At 44.0% G+C, this 18050-nt stretch overlaps 2 protein-coding genes across 8 annotated transcripts in view; one reads left to right on the top strand and one right to left on the bottom strand.

The window, feature by feature from the left end:
- Positions 1-6971: 6971 nt before the first annotated feature.
- On the bottom strand, positions 6972-11101 carry CETN2 (centrin 2). 4 transcript variants are annotated; one of them, XM_045788813.2, is made up of 5 exons: positions 10967-11101; positions 9879-10037; positions 9425-9553; positions 7936-8073; positions 6972-7481 (listed from the first exon to the last, which is right to left on the bottom strand). In XM_045788813.2, the coding sequence occupies exons 1-5, from the start codon at positions 11063-11065 to the stop codon at positions 7392-7394; spliced, it is 615 nt and encodes a 204-aa protein (XP_045644769.2). In that variant the 5' UTR covers positions 11066-11101; the 3' UTR covers positions 6972-7391. The 4 variants fall into 4 exon arrangements, with proteins under 4 accessions (XP_045644769.2, XP_087715947.1, XP_087715949.1 ...); XM_087859821.1 differs by having other exon boundaries at positions 9879-10019; XM_087859823.1 differs by lacking the exon at positions 10967-11101 and adding an exon at positions 10572-10868 and having other exon boundaries at positions 9879-10019.
- A 108-nt stretch (positions 11102-11209) lies between these two features.
- Positions 11210-18050, top strand: part of NSDHL (NAD(P) dependent 3-beta-hydroxysteroid dehydrogenase NSDHL) — a 31016-nt gene continuing 24175 nt past the window's right edge. For all 4 annotated transcript variants that reach the window (XM_045788812.2, XM_045788809.2, XM_045788810.2 and 1 more), the window contains exon 1: positions 11210-11346. The gene's annotated coding sequence lies outside the window, so the exon portion shown is untranslated. The remainder of the gene's footprint in view (positions 11347-18050) is intronic.

Here is an 18050-nt window from a genome sequence, read left to right as displayed (position 1 = left end):
TGTGCCTCCTTCCAGACCTCTTTTCCTGCATTTATACTCTTACGTAGGTATGAATGCAAGATTATATACAATGTATACACATAAACTATGTCAGTAATGTCAGTTTCCATCCTTCTTCCCACTCATTTTATTGTTCTTTCTGTTAGAGAAGTTCCACCTGTGAAATCTTGCCCTGTAGCTTTTCCCACCGATTATAATGTAGTCTTTGATTTCCAGCAGAACTTTGGTGTCTATTTCATGCAGAATGCATTTCCCAGGAGGCCTCAGACCTGTTCTGGGGATGACCTTTTCCTATCACATATACCAACAGCTCTTTATGCTCCTTTCTATCTCTGGAGTTACCTTCTTTTGTCTGGAGGGGGAAAAAAAGAATTAGAAAGATTTTCTCCCCTTTGGAGGGAACAATTGTCTAAGAGTTCCAAATTGGAAACAGGCAGTGTTTGATAGGAGATTGCCCTCTGCTGGCTGTATTAGTTGGGGTTCTCCAGAGAAACTGAACCAATAGATTATACATATACATATAATTATATTATTATATTATATCTATCTATATTATATCTATCTATCAGAGAGAGACAGAGAGAGGTTGATGGATGGATGGATGGATGGATGGATGGATGGATTACAAGGAATTCGCTCACATGATTATGGAGATCTGCAGGGTAAATCATCAAGTTGGAGGCCCAAGAAAGCCAATGGTGTAAATTTCAGTCTGAGTGTGAAGGTCTAAGAACAGCAGAACCAACGGTGCAGTTTTAATCTGGCAGGCTCAAGAGCCAAGAAGAGTTGATGTTTCAGTTTGAGTTAGAAGGCAGGAAAAAGCCAATGTTCCAGTTCAAAGGAGGAACTCTTTCTCTGTTACTGGGAGAAGGGTCAAACTTTTAGTTAAATTCATATCTTCTACTGATTGGTTGAGGCCCACCCACATTAGGAAGAGGAATCTGCTTTCCTCAGTTTATAGATTTAAATGTTACTCTCATCCAAAACACCATCAGAGAAACGCCTAAAATAATGTTTGACACCCCGTACCCCAGTCAAGTTGATACATAAACTTAATCATCGCACTGGTCATGTGAACCTCTTTGGGAGCCTAAACCCATAGCAGGAAGCTGTGGTGCATTTAAGTAATTATCCTGATGGGTGTGGTAGACGATCAAAATTCTAAGTGAGAAATTAAGACAGATATCATGTAAGCCAAACCAGAGAGAAAGAGAATAGGATAAACCAACCAGTTTCCACTTAAAAGTATTTAAACTCATTGAAATAAGAAGCAAATTGTCTTACTTAGAGAGAAGAGTGCTAGAGTAGAAAGAACCTGAGCTTTAGAGTCAGAAAATCTGAGCTTGAGTCTTGGCTTTCATGCTTAACCTTCCTGAGCCTCAGTTGCTTTAGATGTAAAACAGGGTAATAATTATCCAAGCCCAACACTCATAATGCAAGAATCAAGTCCTTTCTAAACCATAAGGAGTTTGAGAAACCTTAGGTCTGGGAGTCAATAAGCCACTGTCCCGAGAATGATCTATTAAACCTGACCAGCAAGAGAGAACTGGCTGTGGGATGAGAAAATAACCAGAACTTGGGAGAAAATAATAATGACTTTTTGAGGACCTGGGAAAAGGGCAGGAAGCAAAATAGCACAGAGCATAATTTGTGATCCCGCTGCTAGAGACTCTAGAAGGGAATGTGGCTGCTGAGAGATGGGGATTCTAAAAAGGAGAAATCTGCCTCTATCCCTTCACATTTCAGAGCAAATTTGTCCCAGAAATTTCTCAATCTCAAGTAATCCAAATTAAAAAAAATTCTAAGTCATGGGGAACCTGGATGGCTCAGTCGGTTAAGCGTCTGCCTTTGGCTCAGGTCGTGATCCCAGGGCCCTGGGATTGAGTCCCACATTGGGCTCCTTGCTCCTCTGTCTGCTGCTTCCCCTGCTTGTGTTCCCTCTAGCTCTGATAAATAAACAAAATATTTTTTTAAAATTCTAAGTTAGCCATGTAGCTATGCAGGGAGACCTCTAAGTGAGATCATACTGTGAAAAAATATATATTCCCCATCACCCACACAACATAACCCTTACTTTTTGGGTTTATAAGGCCTTAACTTAACCCTGCCTCCTTCTGCAACTTGTCATTTTGCACTTGGCTTACTTTGCTGCAGCTGCGCAAGCCTCCTCATTGTTCCTCACACTAAGCTCGCTGCTGCCTCAGGGACTTTGCACTTGGTGTTTTCTCTGCCTGGTACTCTTTCGCCAGATCTCCACACGGCTTCAGGTCTTTGCTAGAATGTCATCTGTACAGAGAGATCTTCCCTCACCACCCTGTCTAAAATAGCACCCCCTCAATCATTCACTAGAGTGTAAATCCCATGAAGCTAGCAACTGTGTATTTCTTTCACTTCAGGGCCTGGGTCAAGGCCTAGGTGCTTGTTAAGTATTTGCTGAATGAATGAATAAATAAATGTAAAAGGTAAGAGAGAACACATCTAATAATGCATTTTTTAAAAAAGCAATGATGTGGATCCCAAAGAAAAATCTCAAGGAAGCTAAAGCTGAAAATGGATGGAAGCTTGCAAAAACTGCTGAAGACAGATAAGTAAAAAGCCTTTTAGTCAGTGCAAGGAAGAAAAAGAGCAACTTTCTGAAAGAATATAAATCCTCTTTTGTTGGCATATTCCTTCAAGAAGATTGATTTTTCAAGCTCGAAAAGGCTGGAGGGAGGAGAGGCGAGATGGCAGGAAATCCAAGCGAGTGGTGAGGTTGCTGGATCCCCGGGGCTCCAAGGAGTGAATAGTTGCCAGGAAGTCTAGACAGAGGCAGACACAGCATTGTAGAGATCCCAGGTCCCATGATGGCAAGGAAGGAAGGACATTACACCGATCCAGATTTGGGTTGAGGTGGTAGCTTCAGAAATGAAAAAGGAAGGGGTGGATCAGAGTGACTACTGTAGGGTAATCTTGGTGACATTACTAGATGTTCTGGGCAAAGAGGATAAAAGAAACGAAAGTTACAAGCCTCTAAATGGTAGCAATCAGAAAGCAAAAGGGGAAAGGCAGTGGTTACCGGGAAGCTTAGAAGAGAAGACCGGGGATCAGTAGGAAAAAGCTAGAGAAGACAAGTTCTGGTGATGATGGAGCCTCTGTGAGAATTTTAGAGGCCGCTGATGGAGATTTGGGTCACTAAATGTGTCCGCTATGTCACAGCATGGCCCACTAGAATGGTGTTACTGCTTCACAGCTACGATCAATGCAGATTGACTACTTTTGCTACAGCTGAAGATGTGCAATATGCTCCAGTGACCTCTAGAATATAGGATGTTGAGCTGAGCAAGTCCTGAGACCTGGAGTGGAGGAGAGAGCCAATTGCTACAAGACACTTATCACAATGGCCATGGAGGGCTCAAAAACAAGGTAGTATCTGGACTGCGGAGGAACTTGGCTTCGTGAGGGGGCAAGCAGTTCTAGTTAACGGGACATTTCAGTGCGTAGTGAGATGACTGTAGAGGTGTGACTGAGTTGTAATTGTTGGTAAAGTGCTGCTTTGAGTGTATTACTCCCTTTGATCGTGCTCCCCAAACTCTCAGTATTTGAAAGTGTGAAAAAACAAGCATTTAAAATCTGATAGAAGGGGCACCTGGGTGGCTCAGTCAGTTAAGCATCTGCCTTCAGCTCAGGTCATGATCCCAGCGTTCTGGGATCGAGTCCTGCATGGGGGGGGGGTCCTTGCTCAGCAGGGAGCCTGCTTCTCCCTCTGCCGGCCTCTGCCCCTGCTAGTGTGCTCTCTCTCTGACAAACAAATAAATAAAATCTTAAAAAAATAAAATGAAATGAAATCTGATAGAAGGTGAACAGAACCCAAGAGGGGCCCCAGGGCAGCCGATGTACATGGCTGCCTTTTAATGCCCTATCAACATCCTGGGTCCAGTATCAATTCCATGTCTGAAAGACAGGGCTTGAGCTACCTCCTTTCTTTAAACAACTTTCTGAGATAGATTTTATTTATATCAAGCCTGAGTATGGCTATCAATTAAAGCAGCTGTTCCTAACAGTTGGAACACTTTGGAGCAAAGAAATTACTATTCCACTGGAGAGTTCTTTCAAGGAAGTTCACTATATCCCTGAGTTACTAGGGAGGCCCACAAGGCTCAACAGGAACTGATTTCTCTCTTTCCATCCCTCCCCTAAAGCCCCCATTCCCACCACCTCCCTGGATCTCTCTGCTGCATGCTCATAGGAAGGTGACCCCAGCTCCCTCTCCGTCCCCACCCCTCCACCCCCTCTACCTCTCTGTCCCAGCTCCATATGCAGGCACTTCTGCTTCCTTTCTATCCATAACCCTGCCACCTCCCTATGACTCTCTTTGGTCCATCGTACATCAACCAACTTCAGTTGCCTCTCCCACCTAATATCCAACCAGCATGAAATGCCTTCTCTTGCTCTCCGTCCTACAACACGCCTACACTTCTCTACTCCACTCTCACATGAACTAACCTCTGCTCTCGCTCCCCTCAACTCTACATGAAGGAATCTCTTCCCCCTTCCACTTCCCATCCCCCCCCATGAACCAATCTCTGGGCTATGTCAAATCCCACCCCCACTCCCCTACAGCTCCCTGGTCCACCCCCACGTGAACCGCCGATCTCTGCTCACCCCACTTCCCCATCATCCCTCTCCAAGCCCCTACAGTGCTGGGCCATCTATATAGAAACTAACCCTTGCTCCCTTTCTCGGCTCTTTCTCCCTCCACCTGAATCACTCTTTCCTGCCCTCATGGACTGGCCTTGGGTCCTCTACTTCCCAACCCCTTCTCACTCTCCAGGATCTTTCTAATACTTTCCCAGTTGAACTGACCTCTCCTACCTCCCTCTCCACCCTACCCTACTCTCCACACATCTCTCTACTACACTGTTGTTCCCTCTTTCTCCCTTCCCATCGTCCTCCATTCCCCTCCAGCTCTGTAGATCCTGTGAACTGAGTAGGCAGAGTAGTCTGCCTCTCTCTCCCTATCCACCCTCCACCGTCCACCGTCCACATTTTACCTAACTACTCCTACATTTCCCTGATCCAGCCTCACAGAAACTCCTACTTCTCTGTCCCCACCCCCTGCCATCTCCCTTACACCTCTTGGTCCATGCTCACCTGAGCTGACTCTGCCCCCTCCCTCCCCATCGCTCTGCACCCGCTCTACAACCCTCTGCATCATCTGCACCTGCACTGAACTCTCCTAACATTTCTTCCCCATCCCCTCCATTCCCTTCAGCTATCTGGTCCAGCTCTTCATAAACTGACCCCAGCCCCCTCACCATCCACATTCCCCCACCCCCTTGCAGCTCTCTTTTCTGCCTCCACATGAAGCAGTCCCAGCTGCCTTTCTGTCCCCATATTCTTGACCCCCACATGACTCTCTGTTCTAGTCCCGCACCCACTGATCTGTGCTGCTCCCTCTGTCCCCATCCCTTCCACTGAGCAATGGCAAACCTATTTTAAGGTGGCTGTCAGGCACCAATATGATGAGTACTTTATGCTTGTTTTTCTCCTTTGAGGATAACATGTTACTTATCACTCTCCCTTCCCCCAGTATTCCTACTCTATCTCATTTATGAGAACATTAAGGAGGAGGAGATAAGAATGTTTCCAGGGTGACAGCAGTAAAATGGAAAGTAGGGCCCAGTCTTCTCACTCCTTTCCAATAGTGTATGTCTTTTATCAGATCATATGCCTCTTATTAGAAAATAGCAATACGACAAAGGTCAAACCCTTCTGGTAAATGCTGTCAACTCGGCTTTGGGGGACAGTAAACATAAAAGCTTCACGGTTCCACATCTAACAACAAAGCTATGTGACAATCACACCAAAGAAATGAGATAGAGAACAAACACTTCTGAAATGCCTTCTTGGCCCTATGTGTGAGTCTGCCTTGGGTCCTCAGTGACTCTGACTTAAGCACAACTCTTCTCCCTGCTATGCAGACAAGGAACCCAAGGCACTTGGAGAAGGAACTTATCCCCAGTTACCCAGCCAGGAAGTGGTGGAGCCCATGAGGGAACCCAGATCTGAGGCTACTCTGGGCTCTCCTACCACACCCCAGTGTTTCTCAGGGAATGATCCCTCTGCAGGAGACCTATCTGGAGGGTGCCCAAGTCCTTCAGGATGCCAGTGTCCAGGGATGAGGCCCAGGGTCATGCCTCTTTGCCTGCTCCCTCTGTGGGGGGTACCACTTGAAATAAAGGAAATCCAAGTAAAGTTAAATTTCGGATCAACAATGGATAAATAACAAAAAGTCCAAATGAGATATACTTGTACTAAAAAATGATCTGAAATTCAAATTGACTGAGGTGTTCTCTTTGCATTCTAAATCAGGCAACCCCATCCTGGGATTAGGATGCCCCCAGAAGTTTGAAACCTATTCTCTCCATCTCCAGGTTTTCCATTTCCCCTTGGCCTTTCTTGTTCCCCACCCTCAGCCTGGGGCAGAGACTTTAATTTTATCTGCCAGGGCTTCTCTTATAGGTCTTCCCGTGTAGGGCCAAGAGGGGGCTGGACAAGGTCACTCAGCCCAACCTAACACTGAGTTCTGAGACACTGACCAGAGGTTGGCTGAATTCAACCTACTGTCATAGTAACTTGCCTTTCCCCAATTTGTCAAAGCACGAATTACCAATAGGACTCTCAGCTTTACACTTTGCCCAAACTATTTTTAAGGCAGCATTTAGGTGTAGGTAAAATGGAAATTCTTCTAGTTTTAACCCTGACAGATTCGCAAGGCAAGAAACAATTCAAGTCAATAGTAAAGGATGATTTCATTTTCAGTCCATGGGCTGGGAAGGAGTTGGGGATCTACCAGCCTGCCTTCAACACTGGTTTAGAAGATGAACTCATAATCAAGGCCAAGGAACTCATCCTTAGAGAACAAAAGTTTAAAATAAGAAAGGCTTTAAGACAAAACAAATAGCACAAACACACATCCAAACGCACGTGAGTAAGTTCACTGGGTTTTATAAAAGAGAAAGCTACACTCGGGTGTCAGTTATAACCAGAAACATCAAAGAGATGCCCCCTGCTTCTGGTGGCATGAGTACAACATGTGCTTGTCTAACAAGTCGTTCTGTGGTGGCATCAATGTGGAAATGCATGACAAGAGTGAGGTGCTACAGGCAGAAATGCAGGTGGGTGAAAGCTTTAAGTCACTTTTCGCCACCCTGGTGTGCTCTTGTTTTGCTCTGGGGAACTAAAGCAATCAGAAGGTCACCTTACAAAGAACTTAAATGTCAAAGAACACTTTCAAATACCCAAAAGAGATTCAAGATTGTTATTAAAGTTATGCAGGGAGGTCAGTAGGAGAAAATAGTTTATGTTCTCAAAACCCAGGTTTCACACAATATGGAAAGAAGAGACTGATCTTAGTAAAGGCTGGTCTTTTTCATGATGCGCAGGAACTCCTGCTCATTGACTTCTCCATCTCCATCTCGATCAGCCTCATCGATCATTTCCTGCAGGATAATAAAGATTCAGCTCAGATTAATTCATAAATGAAACTAAAATATGACTGAGCAATAGGTCTTTATAATGTTACATGAATAGACAGTTGTGGTCCACCTAATGCAAATATGCACTTTTTATAACAGCTTGGTTCCCAAAAAGCTACTTAAAAATCAGGCAATATTTTGTCACACATATCATCTAGAAGGCAACTTGAAGATAGTCCTGACCAGGGGAATTCCTAAAGCCTAAAATAGTAAGTAAAATTGTACATGTGTGCATTTTTCTGGGAGCAGGGCCCATAGGTCTGTCACTCTATCAAAGGAGAAATTAAGTGGTCAACAGAGGTTCTCTTGTCCCTCTTTTTCCCTTCACAGTGGGGCTCACATCACAGAAAATGCAACTCAGAAAAGTCACACAGGGGCTCCAAGCAGGAACTGAGCTCTGGTCTGATGCCTTACAAACCTGCAGCTCCTCATCAGTGAGGTTCTCACCCAACTCCTTGGCCACGCGCTTCAGATTTTTGAATGATATCTTTCCAGTTTCATCATCATCAAAGAGCTTGAAAGCTTTCAGAATTTCTTCTTTGGTATCTTTCTCAGACTTAACAAGTAAAAGAGAAAACACAGGAGCAATTATTCGTGCAGCAGCCCCACTAGCACCGAACCCCTCTACATGGTCTTGATGTTGGCCTTCATGACATAAGTCCTAGCTCACAGGAAATCAAACATCATCCAGGGTAGAAGAGGACAAACTCGGTGACATTATTATAAACACAGAGGCTGAAAAGGAAATATAAAGGATTAACTTAAAACATTCTTTCTGTACAAACCAAAGAAAAATAGGAGTAGAGGGTAAAGTTAAAGCTAGGGGAAATACACTGCTTAAGGTGGTGGAAGAGGGATCCTCTTGGAGGGGGTAGGGAGTTGCAAGGAGGAAAGAGAGGGCTATTTAACTTGTTATAGGATCACAGAGAGTTATTGGGATCCCAAGTACTCTAAAAGAGGAAGAGAGGATAATCCCCAGGAACTCAAACTCCAGAAATTCCTGAAAGGTAGGTAAAGATAGAGAGAACCCCTCTAAGAAGAGCAATTTGGGAACCAACCCTCAATGTGGGATGGCTTTACTAGATAGTTACAGAATGTTAAGCTTCCTTATCTCTTAAATTGGTACACACAAAAAAACATAAGTATGATTAGATGTTTTCAAAGCAACAGAATTACCAGAGTAGGAATAGACCCATAACCTGAGACACACATGGAGTTACTTTTCCACAGGCCAGTCGAGCATAGATGAGCCACACAAAAGAGGAACCAGAAAGCCAAAGAAAGAGCAACGGCCCAAGGGGAACATAAATATACATCCTAGATGGGATGACATGCAGGGGCGTCAGGTGGATTGTTCAGGTGACATAGTCTTTCTTGACCCTCTGGATCCTTTAAAACGGTGACACCTGAGGGACTAGACAATGGGTGACTTCAACCTTCAAAGTGCTGAAAGGCCAAATTCCCAGTGCAGTGAAAAACACAGCTGTTGAAGTAACCTGCCCTCAGGCTAAAGATTCCCAGAATAACAAATGAGAGAGAAAAGAATTTTGACCTTTAATGAATAGGCATTTCATCTCGTCAGGCAGTGCAATATTGCTGTGTTTACAGGTTTTACTGCTTCTGGTTATCACATTGACTTATCATTTGGAGAAAAATAATCACAAGAGTGACGGCGGTAGTACTTTTATGAATTTGCAGAGGGTAAACTGACTTTTCCTGTGATTCTGTGGCCTTGAAGAAAGCCAAGTGAACCTAAGCATCCTAATTGTCAGTCATAAATACCATCCTTTTTCAGCTAAACCCTCCAGTTTGTATTAACTTTTCTTCAGTGAGGCATTTTTATATCTAGATTCAAATTTATTCACCATTATGGGTGGAAAATATGCTAGTTATCCTAGCTAACTTACCATTTTCTGAGTCATCACAGTCAAAAAGTCACTAAAATTCATTTTTCCTGTACCTTCCTTATCGATTTCGCTTATCATTTTCTTGATCTCTTCTTTCTTCGGTTCAAAGCCCAGTGCCCTCATTGCCACCTACAATGAAAACAGGATCATCTCAATATGCACATCCAAACCTAGTAGGAGCAAAAATGACAGCATTCAGAACATTAAGCCAGCATCTGACACAATCATGTTAAAATGACTGGGAAACACTATAACATTACACAGATTGATATTTGTGCTCAATTTTATTTTATAGCACTTGAGGTAAATAAAGACAGGAAAACAGAGTACTGTACACCATCCACTGTTACTTTTTGCAGGGAGAAGAGCGCAAAAGGGGTAGAGCAGTGATGGGGAAGAATTAAAAGAAGTAGAGGAAAGGCAAGGCAGCAGAGTGGGAATGTAAATGGCTTGCCTTAAGTTCCTTAACATCTATGGTCCCAGTTCCATCAGCATCAAAGAGATCAAAAGCTTCCCGGATTTCCTGTTTCTGCTCTTCAGTAAGCTCTGGCTTAGGACTCATCCTTTTTCGCTGGGCAGATGATGCCATGCTTGCCTTTTTAAAGTTAGAGGCCTTTAGATATTTCACAAACACAGAAGCACAATATTATGTAATACAATCCATATTTTACATAAAATAGTTACAAAGTATTTTAAAAATATTTACACCAAGCAATTCCAAAGCTTTGCTTAACAGGGAAGAGTTAATGCTTTGCTGGAAAGAACAATGAATCTTTTCATGCACCTCTATCCCTCCCTCTTCTTTCCTATTGTTTCTAGAAGCAAGGAGACCCCTTGTTCCTTTGGACATCTCTTATTGAAAATCATCCCCAAAGAGATCTAGCCAAGGAGCTGACTGTGGATAACTATACAGATAATCAGCTGTCCTTGAATTTGGGGATCCTAATGCTAGAAATATCCTTATAACACCCGGTCGCAGGACTCAGCTTCCCTCTATGTACTCTGACTTTTTCTACATTTGGCCAAATATTACTACGTAGCTAAGGTGTATACTCTGCTAATACCGAATAATAAAACTCAATCCACTCGACACATCTGTGCCTCTTTCAAGAAGCTCAAAACCTCTCCCGAATGTCCCTGTACTTACTTAGAATGCACGTTAACAATCAAACATAATAAATCTCCCCCCGGTTCTGTGGGTAAACTTTGGTAGAACAAGGCGGCCAGCAGCTCAGGGTCTGAAGGATTAGCGCATGCGGGTAAGTTTTCTTTGAGCAAGGGCGGTCACCGAGGGGGCTGGCAGGCGGAGACCAGGAGAACCCGAAGAATGGGTGGGCGCAGACTGGGTGAAGGGGAGGCAGCGGAGAATCACAGGCCCAGCTGGGCGGCCGGCGTCTCTACCCTACTCTTCCGGGAAAGAGCTCAGAGGAAGTAGGGTCACTCCAAAGCCGAGAATGGCGCAAGAGAGCTGGCAGGGCCCGAAGAGGCCTGGAAAGAACTCAGCCTCTGGGCATAGGGCACCAAAGAGCGGCCCCCACTCACCATTGCCGATGGACTCCGCGGCCCGTTGTTACGGCAACCGACGAACACACTGACTCTGCGCCGTTCCCACCGCCCCCCGCGCGCGGCGCCGCTCCCCATTGACGTAGGGCTGTGGTGGGTGGGGCTAACCGGACAAAGGCCAGGCCCAGGGCTTGGGGGCTGTGTACTCACAGCCGAAACCTGACTTTATTGGGCAGGATCGTGTTATGAGCGCTGATTGGCTGAGCTAGCGCCGAGCTGAGCCAATCCTCTTGGCGGAGGCGTCTCGGCAGATCCTCTGCTCATGCGGGCGGGGAGAAAAGCGTGGCCGCTGGGGTCGGAGGTCTTTGGGTGCAAGCTGAAGGTGCTCTGAGGCTGGCCAGGGGATCACCTACGGACGGGTAAGGGTCACGTCCTCACCCTTGGAGGCTGCCTTCTATCGGCTACTGAGCGGGAGGGTAGGGGGCTGGGTGGGGCCTTCCGGTCCGGGACTTTGTGAATTAGGGCCAGAGGGGCCGGAGAAGACCGTGACCTTGCGTGTTAGAGCGGAGACTGTACCCAAAGGGCAACTGAAACCCAAAGAAGGGAATGGGAATGTCACAGAGGTTTGGACGACTGGGACTTAGAAACCAAATCCAGCTGAGACTCTTTGAGGGTGTCCATTCTAGAGCACCGCCCCCTCCCCCGAACAGATTTTAAGAGAGGATCACTCCTCCTGACTAAAAGCAGCCCAGGAAGGTGAGATGGGGCTTGGGAACGGACTTTGAAGGAAGTGAAAGAGATAAAAGCGAGCATGAGGGGAGAGGTCATCAAAATATATTCTTTTTGACACCCAAACACTCAGGCCGAGACACGGTCGTGAGCAAAGGCACACAAGAGTTTTGGAAGTGTGAGGAGTGATTGGAGACTTTTTTTTTAATTTATTTTTTAAATTTAAATTTTAATTTTAAATTTATTTGTTGTTGTTGTTGTTTAATCATGATAAGTTTAGTCTTTACTCCCCATCACCTATGTAACTCATCCCCTCGCCTACTTTCCCTTCTGGTGACAGTTAGTGTGTTCTCTATAGTTAATTTTTCTTCGTATGCCTCTCTCTCTCTTTTTTGTTCCTTTGCTCGTTTCTTTTGTTTCTTAAATTACACACATAAGTGAAATCATATGGTATTTGTCTTTCCCTCATTTATTTCGCTTAGCAGAATATTCTCTAGCTCCATCCATGTCATTGCAAATGACAAGATTTCATTCTTTTTGATGGTTGAGTAATATTCCATTGTGTATATATGCCACATCTTCTTTATCCATTCATCTGTCGATGAACACTTGGACCATTTCCGTATCTTGCCTATCGTAAATAATGCTGCCATAAACATCAGTGTGCATGTATTCCTTTGAGTTTTTATTTTTGTTCTTTGGGTAAATACCCAGTAGTGAAATTACTGGATCATAGGGTAGTTCTATTTTTAATTTTTTGAGGAACCTCCATACTGTTTTCCAGAGTGGCTCCATCAGTTTACATTCCCACCAACAGTTCAAGAGGGTTCCCCTTTCTCCACATGCTCACCAATACTTGTTGTTACCTGTGTTGTTGATTTTAGCCATTCTGGCAGCTGAGGTGATATTGTAGTTTTGATTTGCATTCCCGATGCTGAGTGATGTTGAGCATATTTTCATGTGTCTGTTGGCCATCTGGATGTCTTCTTTAGAGAAATGTCTGTTCATGTCTTCGGCCCACTTTTTTTTTTTTTTTTAATAATGATTTTTTATTATATTATGTTAGTCACCATACAGTACATCCCCGGTTTTCGATGTAAGGCTCGATGATTCATTAGTTGTGTATAACACCCAGTGCACCATGCAATATGTGCCCTCCTTACTACCCATCACCGGTCTATCCCATTCCCCCACCCCCCTCCCCTCTGTAGCCCTCAGTTTGTTTCTCATAGTCCATAGTCTCTCATGTTTCATTTCCCCTTCTGATTACCCCCCCCTTTCTTTATCCCTTTCTTCCCCTACTGATCATTCTAGTTCTTATGTTCCATAGATGAGAGAAATCATATGATAGTTGTCTTTCTCTGCTTGACTTATTTCACTAAGCATTATCTCCTCCAGTGCCGTCCATGTTGTAGCAAATGTTGAGAACTCATTCTTTCTGATTGCTGAGTAATATTCCATTGTATATATGGACCACAACTTCTTAATCCAGTCATCTGTTGCAGGGCATCTCGTCGGCCCACTTTTTAATTAGATTATTTGTTTTTTGGAGATTGAGTTGTATCAGTTCCTTATATATTTGGATACGAGCCCTTTATCAGATATGTCATTTGCAAATATCTTCTCCCATTCAATAAGTTACCTTTTAGTTTTGTTGATTGTTTCCTTTGCTGGTCAGATCCTTTTTATTTTGGTGTAGTCCTAATAGTTTATTTTTGCTTTTATTTCCCTTGCCTCAGGAGACATATCCAGAAAAATGTTGTTATAGGCGATGTCAGAAAGATCATTGCCTGTGCTCTCTTCAAGGATTTTTAGGGTTTCAGGTCTCATATTTACATTTTTAATCCAAATTTCGAGTTTATTTTACTGTATGGTGAGTGGTCCAGTTTCGTTCTTCTGCATGTGGCTGTCCAGTGTTCCGAACACCATTTGTTGAAGAGACTGTCTTTTTCCCATTGGATATCCTTTCCTGCTTTGTCGAAAATTAATTGACCACATAGTTGTGGGTTTATTTCTGGGTTTTCTATTCTGTTTTATGGAGCTATGCGGTCTATTTTAATGCCAGTACCATACTGTTTTAATTACTACCTCTTTGTAATATAATTTGAAATCTGGGATTACGATACCTCCAGTTTTGTTTTTCTTTTTCAAAATTGCTCTGGCTATTCGAGGTCTTTCATGGTTCCATGCAAATTTTAGAATTGTTTGTTCTAGTTCTGTGAAAAATGCTGTTGGTACTCTGACAGGGATTGCATTAAATGTGTAGATTGCTTTTGGGTAGTGTGGACATTTTAACAGTATTTGTTCTTTCCGCCCATCAGAATGGAATGTCTTTCCATTGTTTGTGTCATCTTGAATTTCTTTCATCACTTTTTATAGTTTTCAGAGTACAGGTCTTTCACCTTTTTGGTTAAGTATCTTCCTAGATATTGTATTGTGTTGGTGCAGTTGTAAATGGGATTGTTTTATTAATTTCACTTTCTGCTGTTTCATTATTACTGTATAAGAATGCAACAGATTTCTGTACATTGATATTTTATCCTGTGACTTTACTGAATTCATTTATGAGTTCTCATTTTTTGGTGGAGTTTTTAGGGTTTTCTATATATAGTATGTCATCTGCAAATAGTGAGAGTTTCACTTCTTTCTTACCAGTTTGGATGCCTTTTATTTCTTTATGTTGTCTAATTGCTGTGGCAGGACTTTTAGTAGTATGTTGAATAAACTGGCGAGAGTGGGCATCCTTGTCTTCTTGTTTCTGACCTTAGGGGAAAAGCTCTCAGGTTTTCCCCATTGAGTGTGATGTTAGCCATGGCTTTTCCATATAAAGCCCTTATTATATTGAGGCATGTTTCCTCTAGACCCACTTTGTTGAGGGTTTTTATCATGAATGGGTGTTGTACTTTGTCAAATGCTTTTTCTGCATCTATTGAAATAATCATATGATTTTTATCCTTTCTCTTATACATGTGATATATCATGTTGATTGATTTGCAAACATGGACTCATGCTTGCATCCCAGGAATAAATCCCACTTGATCATAGTGTATGATTTTTTTTATTGTTCGATTTGGTTTGCTAAGGTTTTTTTTTTTTTTTTAAGATTTTATTTATTTGACAGAGATAGAGACGGCCAGCGAGAAAGGGAACACAAGCAGGGGGAGTGGGAGAGGAAGAAGCAGGCTCATAGCGGAAGAGCCTGATGTGGGGCTCGATCCCAGATCGCCGGGATCACGCCCTGAGCCGAAGGCAGACGCTTAACCGCTGTGCCACCCAGGCGCCCCATGGTTTGCTAAGGTTTTATTTAGGATTTTTTGCATCTATATTCGTGAGAGATATTGGCCTGTGGTTCTCTTTTTCTGTGGTGTCTTTATCGGGTTTTGGTATCAGGGTGATACTGACCTCATAGAAGAAATTTGGAAGTTTTCCTTCCTCTTGTATTTTTTGGAATAACTTGAGAAGAACAGGTGGAATTTACCTATGAAGCTGTCTGGTCCTGGACTTTTGCTTTCTGGGAGTTTTTAAATTGCCGATTCAATTTCGTTCCTGGTAATTGGTCTGTTCCAATTTTCTAATTCTTCCTGCTTAGTTTCGGTAGGTTATATATTTCTAGGAATTTATCCATTTCTTCTGAGTTGTCCAATTTGTTGGCATATAGGTTTTCATAATATTCTGTTACAATTGTTTGTATTTCTCTGGTGTTGGTTGTTATTTCTCCTCTTTCATTGTTATTTTGCTTTTTTGGGTCCTCTCTTTTTTTGATGAGTCTTGCCAGAGGTTTATCAGTTTTATTGATCTTTTCAAAGAACCAGCTTCTGGTTTCATGCATGCTTGGAGAATGACAAGGGGGGTGTGCAAGGGTATGGGCTGAAGCAGTGGAGCTGGAGCTCCAGGATCTGCCCTTTGCAGCTAACCCAGTGTAAGAGGGTTCTGAGCCCTTACCTGCTTCCCCTTTGGGCATCGGGGCAGTATTTAGGGTGGCAGGGGACAGAATATGAGTTTCTCAGGCTGAGAAAGGCATGAAATATATTAGCATCCATTAAGTGAAAGTGTTGGCTGAATTTTTGCCCTTTTTTCCCTTCCTCTTTCAACATGAACCAGGTCCAAAACCATTCAGTCATATTTGACTCTTTTCCTGTCCCCTCCCCATTAACTATCCTCCAAGTTCTATCAGTTCTGCCACTTAAATGCCATTCCTTTTCTCTTTTCCACCTTTGTTGCTCCTCTTCCAATTCAGGCCTTTGTCAGCAGCCTCCCAAGTACTACAAGCCAGAGTTCTCACCATGGTCTGCAGGGCTGGCATGACATGCCCCTTCCTTTCACCAGGCTCACTCCAGCTGGGATACTAGGTTCCTTGCTGGGCCTCAAACATGCAGGCACACTCCTACCTCAGAACTTTTGCTTCAGCTGCTGCTTCTGCCTGCTTCTTGCACTTCTTTCCTCCCTCCAGGTCTTTGCTCCACTATCACCTTCTTGGGAAACCACCTTAAACATCCTGTTCAGCACTGTAGCTCCCAACATGCTTGAGCCCCACATCTTGCTCTGCTGTTTTCCCATGGTACTTACTTATTTTGTTCCTTATTGCCCATCCACTAGAAGGTAAGCTCTAGAAGGGCAGGCATCTTTGTTCTGTTCACCGCCGGTACTCCAGTATCTGGAACAGTGAGGGGCATGCGTTAGGTGCTCAGTAAAACTTAGTTGAATGACTGGTGAATAATCTCCCTGTGCCTGCTTCTCGCCTGTCTAGTCTACCAGCTCCACCAGGTTTATCTTCCTGGTGACCAGCTTTGGTCAGGTCACCGTCCCCTGCTCTTAAACCTACAGAGTCTTCCCGTGACTACTGAGTGAAGTCCAGACTCAACCTGGCATCTGAGTCTCCTCCCCAGTTTTGCCTCTGCTAGTCCTTATACATCATGTCTCTCCACACCCTATTTTCCAGTCAGCGTGTGGGGTGGCAGCCTGACAGAGTAGAAAGAACAGTCACAAGTTCTGCCTTGGCTGTGTAACATCTGCGTGACTTTCGGCGAGTCAGTTGACCTCTCTGAGCCTGGGTTTCTCCTTTGTTGAATGAGGCCTAATTGGGTGCTTTTGGGATCTTAATGGTATAATATATTTAGATCTAAAAGGACTTGACATTTAGCAGCTTTTCGGGCAATATTATTTCTTTTCTTTGATTTGCTCTTTCCCCTACCTGGCATGCCCAAAGCCTTAGACTTGGGTAAAATCCCTTCTCCATGCTGCAGCCAGAGTGATGCTTCTGATCTTAACACTCACCCTGCTTACAACTTCCTGGGGCTCCCCCATCTCCTCTTAGTGTAACCCCTTAACGTGACACACAGCCCCTTCGTATTCTCAACTTTGCTCCCAATCTTGCTTCACACTCGTTGTGACACAACTTGTCACAGTTGCCAGAACATGCTGGCTCTGTGTCATCACTTTGTCCTTCCCATCCCTGGCCGTGGAATGTCTTTCGGGACATCCAACCCTGTGTTTGACTCACTCTTCCGTGGCCTTGAGAATTTGGCTCAGGGATCACCTTGGGCCAGCCTCCCTGCTCTGGGTTTACCTTCATCAGCGCTCAGAAGCGCTTCCACAGTTTCTGCTAAGTCCATCTCCCATACTACATGGTGGGCTCCCTGGAGGTTGGTGCTGTGCCCTATGCAGGTTCTGCTTAGCAGTGGCCAGCATTCAGTGAGTGAGCCGATATCTGAGTGCTCTTTTACAAGTTACCACTCTCCCTTTACCCTTGGGGCTTGTTTGAGGAACTCACCAAGGAGAGGGAAGATATTCCAGATGGAGGGAACAATGTAAGGTAAAGTTTGCAGGCATGCTGATGGTTTTCTCAGGGGCCACCAGAAATTCAAAGCCAGGGCCTTTCTGTGTCCTAAAAATAGGCAAGCAGAGAGATGAATGACTGACAGAAACACCAGATACCTCAGATCTATGAAAGGACAAGATCGAGCTGATTGAGTCCTTTGGGGAAGTGCATTTTGCCTTCATTCCTGTTCGTGTGTTCGTTTCTAGCACTGACTTCATGGAAGACAGCAGAAAGGGCCGCAATCACCCCCACACATCCTAACACGCCCCTCTGAATTGCTCTACATTTCATCTTTACAAAGAAGCTGATCTCCCATGTTTTCAAGGGAGAGAACACTTGTCTTTCTATCTGGTTGGAAATGGACGGACTGTCCCTTCCTTTTGCCTCCAGGACTTAGTTGTTGGGGACTTGCCCCAGCAGGAAGGAGGAGATTGGGTTCACTTGGTCTCTTCCTAGGAAGATTTTGCACATTGTGTGCAACTGTTATCACCATCCATCTCCAGAACTCTTCATCATGTAGAACTGAAACTATACCTACCATACACTAACTCCCCAGTTCCCTCCTCCTCCCAGCCC

Source organism: Ursus americanus, chromosome X (assembly GCF_024610735.1).
Source record: "Ursus americanus isolate L20-20 chromosome X, mUrsAme1.1.p, whole genome shotgun sequence".
NCBI lineage: Eukaryota > Metazoa > Chordata > Mammalia > Carnivora > Ursidae > Ursus > Ursus americanus.
The sequence above is the reverse complement of the archived record's forward strand: the minus strand, read 5'-3'. Positions and strand labels throughout refer to the sequence as shown.

Bases quoted from the DNA above. Each gene is read 5' to 3' on its own strand.
- CETN2 (XM_045788813.2), bottom strand. From the start codon at position 11,065: ATGGGGAGCGGCGCCGCGCGCGGGGGGCGGTGGGAACGGCGCAGAGTC. The intron at 9,554-9,878 runs GCAAGCCATTTA...TTTTCATTGTAG, and splicing joins TAGATGTTAAGGAACTTAAG to GTGGCAATGAGGGCACTGGG. The intron at 7,482-7,935 runs GTTTGTAAGGCA...ATTATCCTGCAG, and splicing joins TCACTGATGAGGAGCTGCAG to GAAATGATCGATGAGGCTGA.